General features: G+C 47.5%; 1 protein-coding gene across 1 annotated transcript in view; it reads right to left on the reverse strand.

The window, feature by feature from the left end:
• Positions 1-7500, reverse strand: part of flt1 (fms related receptor tyrosine kinase 1) — a gene marked incomplete at its 3' end in the record, with an annotated part of 68572 nt that overhangs the window by 9182 nt on the left and 51890 nt on the right. The window contains exons 15-18 of the mRNA XM_084443487.1: positions 3713-3859; positions 3403-3534; positions 1104-1210; positions 4-103 (exon numbers count right to left, since the gene is read on the reverse strand). Of these exons, the coding sequence (XP_084299613.1) occupies positions 4-103; positions 1104-1210; positions 3403-3534; positions 3713-3859 (486 nt within the window). The remainder of the gene's footprint in view (positions 1-3; positions 104-1103; positions 1211-3402; positions 3535-3712; positions 3860-7500) is intronic.

Genomic DNA, 7500 nt, shown 5'->3' on the forward strand with positions numbered 1-7500 from the left:
GGCCGGGGTCATACTGCAGCCTATCACACTGCTCCTCCATAGGTCCCTCCCCTGGTTCCAGGATGATTGACAGGTATTCTTTTTCAGCACTAGATGAGCTGGGCTGAGGGAGAGGAGAGATTGGAGTTTTAAAGGTAAAGGTTAAAGTCCCAATGATTGTCACACACCTGAGTGTGTGAAATGTGTTCTCCTCATTCGACCCATCATCCCCTGGGGGAGCGGTGAGCAGCAGCGGCGCCGCGCTCGGGAATCATGTGGTGATTTCATGGAGTCTTGTTATTGATGGAATTGAGGTGACCGAGCGTTCGAAGTCATCCCTTACGATCCCTTAGATCTACGATCTGTGGTCTCTGCTTTCAAAACTCACCTGACGACTCATCTGTTTAGACTGGCCTCTGTCTAGCCTCCTGTGTCTTTGTGTTTATTGTTCTTGTTTTTGTGTGTGTGTGTGTGTGTGTGTGTGTGTGTGTGTGTGTGTGTGTGGGTGTGGGTGTGGGTGTGGGTGTGGGTGTGGGGGGGGGGGGGCTTTGTGACCTCTGTTTTGTGAAAGGTGCTACTGTATATAAATACAATTTACGTTTAAAGCACCAACAGAGAAGTGTCCTCTACACACACTCTTGGTTTTAAAACACACTGTAAACATTTCTCTACACACACGCCTGGTTTTATAGACACGGTTAACATTTCTCTACACACACGCCTGGTTTTATAGACACGGTTAACATTTCTCTACACACACGCCTGGTTTTATAGACACGGTGAACATTTCTCTACACACTCTTGGTTTTAAAAGACACTGTAAACATTTCTCTACACACACGCCTGGTTTTATAGACACGGTGAACATTTCTCTACACACACGCCTGGTTTTATAGACACGGTGAACATTTCTCTACACACACGCCTGGTTTTATAGACACGGTGAACATTTCTCTACACACACGCCTGGTTTTATAGACACTGTAAACATTTCTCTACACACACGCCTGGTTTTATAGACACGGTGAACATTTCTCTACACACACGCCTGGTTTTATAGACACGGTGAACATTTCTCTACACACACGCCTGGTTTTATAGACACGGTGAACTCTCTCTCCCACCTGCTTGAGTTTGCGGATGAAGAGCGTGAGGAGCAGCCAGAAGAGCGTAGCCACCACGCAGGTGCAGGTCAGGGTCGGGATCTCCAGAGACGAGGCCTCTGATGTGTCTGAACACACACACACACACACACACACACACACACACACACACACACACACACACGATGAAGGTATGTGTGGTTAACTGTTCACAGCCCTGCCTAATGGAGGTCCCTCTCTCGGTCCCTCTCTGGGGCAGAGCTCAGCCTCATCAGCAAACACCGACCACCATGCTCCTCCTCCTCCTCCTCCTCCTCCTCCTCCTCCTCCTCCTCCTCCTCCTCCTCCTCATTCATCTCCCTCCTGACGGTTCTCTGTTGTGTTTTTTGAAGATGTGGAAATAGCCAAACAGTGGTGGGTCCCTTCCAGAGGAAATCAAAAAGGGAGACAGTTTCCTTCCTTCCAACAACACACAACCACTTCTCTCCACCCCACCCCCCCCCCCCCCGTCTGTCCTGCTGTCGCCCAGGGAAGGGCCCTCATATCGGTCTGACTGAGCCAGGGAAGGGCCCTCCATACCGGTCTGACTGAGCCAGGGAAGGGCCCTCCATACCGGTCTGACTGAGCCAGGGAAGGGCCCTCCATACCGGTCTGACTGAGCCAGGATAGGGCCCTCCATACCGGTCTGACGGAGCCAGGGAAGGGCCCTCCATACCGGTCTGACTGAGCCAGGATAGGGCCCTCCATACCGGTCTGACTGAGCCAGGGAAGGGCCCTCCATACCGGTCTGACTGAGCCAGGGAAGGGCCCTCCATACCGGTCTGACTGAGCCAGGGAAGGGCCCTCCATACCGGTCTGACTGAGCCAGGGAAGGGCCCTTCATATCGGTCTGACTGAGCCAGGGAAGGGCCCTCATACCGGTCTGACTGAGCCAGGATAGGGCCCTCATACCGGTCTGACTGAGCCAGGATAGGGCCCTTCATACCGGTCTGACTGAGCCAGGGAAGGGCCCTCCATACCGGTCTGACTGAGCCAGGGAAGGGCCCTTCATATCGGTCTGACTGAGCCAGGGAAGGGCCCTCCATACCGGTCTGACTGAGCCAGGATAGGGCCCTCATACCGGTCTGACTGAGCCAGGGAAGGGCCCTCCATACCGGTCTGACTGAGCCAGGATAGGGCCCTCATACCGGTCTGACTGAGCCAGGGACCAGCCTCTTGTACCCTGGTTACATAAGCGTTAGCAGACGCTTTTATCCGAAAACCACTTAAAGTGCAAAATATGATGGTGGTTGGTCTATTGTTTCATAATGAATGGCCTGTGAAGCCCATCTGCTTATAGCACGGCATAATTATATTTATAAGCACTCATAAATACTCATAATGCTTTATCAAAACAATCATAACACAAAGAATTTCATAATGACTTATATAAGGTCAAGTGTCATAATACTTCAGAATTGTTGGACACTCAGATATTTTTTCTGCAAGGATCGTAGTGTTTTATAATTCTCATAGTTGTAAAACATTGTAATTATTTACTCATTGACTTTATGGGTTCTTGAAGCAAATTTGTTCCCCTTGAGGAACGACGCAAGTATACCTGGTTTCATAAATGTTCATCAAATGGGGTGGAAATGCCAGCATTTTGAAGTTTGTGTTTTGAATCGCTTACTATAGCGCCACCTATTGACGAATCATGATGATTCTTTCTGGTATAGTTACTCATGGTCTGTAGTTGCAGCACATTTAGATTATTGTTGGTCGAGGACTTTTTGAGTTATTTTCCCATTTCCAGGAAAAGAATAACCTAGTTATAGAATAGCCTAGTTGAAGAGGATAATAACAGCAACAACAGACTTCCTACTATCGTAGGACCCCTAACATCTATGTATCTGTCCGTCCGTCTGTCCGTCCATCCATTCAAACCATCACCTCCGGCATACACCACAAACCGAAATAAACTATTTTTGTGCATGGCTGGAAGCCAGCACCATAGATTGTGTTTGTCGGGTTATCGCTCCCTCCCTCCCTTACTCCGTCGGATGTTGACCTGCATTTCTCTGTTGGCACCACAAGAGGCAGTAGTCCCAGCACACCAAAATAAAGAAGGACACCACAATCAACCGATCTCCACTGCACAAGTAGCTTCCATCCTACCAGTCCTGAACAGAAACAAGCCAGCCATGCACATAAGCCAGGCTGGACCTGGCCTGGTTCTTTCATGCCACAAACTGAAACATTGAAACATCCCACCAAACATCACAGGCAGCAAAATGGAAAACAGACACAAACGTTCTACTATTGGTCTAAGGACTCTTACTGTGAACCCAGATGTAGGCGGAGCTCTCTACAGATCCTCTCTGATTGGTGGCGAGGCAGGTGTACAGGCCCTGGTCGTCCAGGGTTACTCGGTCTATGTGTAGGGTCTCCCCCCCGGGCGCTATGACGATACCTGCAGACCAACAGCAGAGAAGAAGACAGGAAAACATGGTGGACGGAAACGCCAGACATTTATACCCTGGTGTTGATTGTGTGTATGTGTATGTGTGTGTGTGTGTGTGTGTGTGTGTGTGTGTGTGTGTGTGTGTGTGTGTTTGTGTGCGTGTGTGTTTGTGTGCGTTACGCCTCACCTGACCCCTGCAGCAGTGTACGCTCATCCTTGTACCATGTGACGAGGGGGCGTGGCATGCCATGGGCGGGGCAGTCGATGGTGATGGAGCTGCTGACGTTGATGATGCAATCAGACAGATTCTGTAACAGCACGGGAGCCTGCAGCACTGCGCACACACACACACACACACACACACACACACACACACACACACACATACACACAAATTGGGAGAAAATAAGCATGGTTGTGGGGGTTGTTGCTGGGATTGTTGTCTATGAATATGTGCTAGAATATAAATACGTGTGATTGTGTAGATTTGTTTCCAAACCACCTAATTAAAAGTTTCTACCAGTCATTATAGTAGTTCTATTAAAAGATACACAAAAACACACACTTCTCAGTTCATTCTGCATGCAAATCGAAAGTGGGAATATGTGTCCTCGGTTCCCTGGATCTCTGCCATCCTGTGACGACAGTGTGTGCTAGTGACACATTCTGTCTCTCTGTGTGTGTGTGTGTGTGTGTGTGTGTGGGGGGGGGGGTCAGCGGACTCACAGCTCTCTTGGCCTGCTGTCCTCTCTTCTCTTCCTAAAGACCACAACAATGTACTCAGTACATAACTGAGCCTGTATTAGCTACTGGAACCCATGAGCATTCCCACAGACAACTGGGTATAAAAATGTGGTAACACTTTATTTTAGGGGGTCGGAATTACCTAGTAATTTCCTAGTAATAAGGTGGTAATTACCTAGTAATTTCTTAGAAATAAGGTTGAAATTACCTAATAATTTCCTAATAATAAGGTGATAATCATGACGTTTTTTGGGGGGAAATAAGGTGGTAATAAACTAGTAATAAGGTGGTATTTTATCAAGTAATTTAATATAAATAAGGTGACAGAAAGCAGCAGTAATGTCAAAGTAATGAGGTGATACAACTCCTTGTAAAGTGGAGAGAATTATCATAAGTTAAAGGTATGATATGTTATATGTGGATTATTTCCCCCATCTAGTGTCTAAAGATAAGAACTGCAACAACACAACATATTGGTTGCCAGTTAGCTAGCTTGTAGAGAGTGAGCGGAAGTGGACGGAAAAGCTGCCGTTTTATAGTCGCACACACACTTGATGCTAACCAACATCTATAATGCTGCTAATTCATGGAAGTATAACGTTAGCTGGCTATTGCTAATCTCACAGTGGTGAAGCTAGAAAAGTACCTGGCAACCCAGCACGGAGTACCAATGCTGTAATACTATTGGCTGGTATGATATCAACAGTGTCATTGTCGGGCCGTCAAAATTTCATAATGTAATAATTTCAGACAAAATATATATTTTTATGGAAAAGCAATACTTGTACTCTGCAGCCTTCGCAAAGCCCTATGGTTGTATTATTTTTGAAAAAATCTTTATTTTAATCCACATATAACATATTATACATATAACTTATATATTTATAATAAGGTGATTGCTTCTTAGTAATTTCTTGGTAATTTCTCAGGAACAGCCCCCTAAAATAAAGTGTGTTCCTAATGTGTAATTTCCAAGTAATTTCTAGGTAATTTCTCATGAAGAGCCCCCTAAAATAAAGTGTGTTCCTACTGTGTAATTTCCAAGTAATTTCTTGGTAATTTCTCATGAAGAGCCCCCTAAAATAATGCTCAAATATCCTTGAAAAGGCGTCCAGCCACTCCTTCCCTGTTTCCTTGCCAACCAGTGGTTCCACTCAATGAACTCAAGTTGATTGTGAGAGCTGTCGGTGTGGGGTAGCTGAACCAGTAGATGGTGTGGGGTAGCTGAACCAGTAGATGGTGTGGGGTAGCTGAACCAGTAGATGGTGTGGGTTAGCTGAACCAGTAGATGGTGTGGGGTAGCTGAACCAGTAGATGGTGTGGGTTAGCTGAACCAGTAGATTGTGTGGGTTAGCTGAACCAGTAGATGGTGTGGGGTAGCTGAACCAGTAGATGGTGTGGGTTAGCTGAACCAGTAGATGGTGTGGGGTAGCTGAACCAGTAGATGGTGTGGGTTAGCTGAACCAGTAGATGGTGTGGGTTAGCTGAACCAGTAGATGGTGTGGGTTAGCTGAACCAGTAGATGGTGTGGGGTAGCTGAACCAGTAGATGGTGTGGGGGAGCTGAACCAGTAGATGGTGTGGGGTAGCTGAACCAGTAGATGGTGTGGGGTATCTGAACCAGTAGATGGTGTGGGGTAGCTGAACCAGTAGATGGTGTGGGTTAGCTGAACCAGTAGATGGTGTGGGGTAGCTGAACCAGTAGATGGTGTGGGTTAGCTGAACCAGTAGATGGTGTGGGTTAGCTGAACCAGTAGATGGTGTGGGGTAGCTGAACCAGTAGATGGTGTGGGTTAGCTGAACTAGTAGATGGTGTGGGTTAGCTGAACCAGTAGATGGTGTGGGTTAGCTGAACCAGTAGATGGTGTGGGGTAGCTGAACCAGTAGATGGTGTGGGTTAGCTGAACTAGTAGATGGTGTGGGGTAGCTGAACCAGTAGATGGTGTGGGTTAGCTGAACCAGTAGATGGTGTGGGGTAGCTGAACCAGTAGATGGTGTGGGTTAGCTGAACCAGTAGATCGTGTGGGGTAGCTGAACCAGTAGATGGTGTGGGGTAGCTGAACCAGTAGATGGTGTGGGGTAGCTGAACCAGTAGATGGTGTGGGGTAGCTGAACCAGTAGATGGTGTGGGGGAGCTGAACCAGTAGATCATCTCCTTGTGTACGCCAGGCTGCCTCAATATGTTGGCTGTGTCCCTCTCGCTGGACGCACAGCTGCCCATGATTCCCCTGGTAGCGCACTTAACCGTCTTATCAACCTTTATCATTTAATAGTGTCCTTGCTGAGTCAACAGACATAACGTTAGGCACGAATGACCATGTTATACCTTTAAAATAATGTGTCTTGGAAACGCTGGATAGTATTTACAGTGAGTTTTTCAAAGCGCGGTAATCAAACACAGTTTTAAGGATAATTTTATTGCAACAAATTGAATGGGATTTTAGCGTGATTTATCATTATTATTATTTAATGGTAGTGTGGTTTATCATTATACTGGTTATCGTTACATCCCTAAACTGGACTATAACTGGAAGACTTCTTTCACTCTGTCTCTCTCTCTCTCTCTGTCTCTCTCTGTTTCTCTCTCTCTCCCTCTCTCTCTCTGTCTCTCTCTCTCTGTCTCTCTCTGTCTCCCTCTCTCTCCCTCTGTCTCTCTCTGTCTCTCTCTCTGTCTCTCTCTGTCTCACTCTGTCTCTCTCTCTCTGTCTCTCTCTGTCTCCCTCTCTCTCTCTCTCTCTCTGTCTCTCTCTCTCTGTCTCTCTGTCTCCCTCTGTCTCTCTCTCTCTGTTTCTCTCTCTCTCCCTCTCTCTCTCTCTCTGTCTCTCTCTCTCTGTCTCTCTGTCTCTCTCTCTCTCTCTCTGTCTCCCTCTGTCTCTCTCTCTCTCTCTCTCTGTCTCTCTCTCTCTGTCTCTCTGTCTCCCTCTGTCTCTGTCTCTCTCTCTCTCTGTCTCTCTCTCTCTCTCCCTCTGTCTCTCCATATTGCTCCATCTTCTTCCTGTTCTTTCTCTTACCCCCCCCCCTCTCTCTCTCTCCCCCCCCCCCTCTCTCTCTCTCTAGTAAAGACCCTGGGGGGGTCTCCCAGTAGGAAGTCTATGGGGGGGTCTCCCAGTAGGAAGTCTATGGGGGGGTCTCCCAGTAGGAAGTGTACGGGGGGGTCTCCCAGTAGGAGGTCTATGGGGGGGTCACCCAGTAGGAAGTCTATGGGGGGGTCACCCAGTAGGAAGTCTATGGG

The sequence above is a fragment of the Borostomias antarcticus genome (genome assembly GCF_949987555.1).
Source record: "Borostomias antarcticus genome assembly, chromosome: 9".
Taxonomy (NCBI): domain Eukaryota; kingdom Metazoa; phylum Chordata; class Actinopteri; order Stomiiformes; family Stomiidae; genus Borostomias; species Borostomias antarcticus.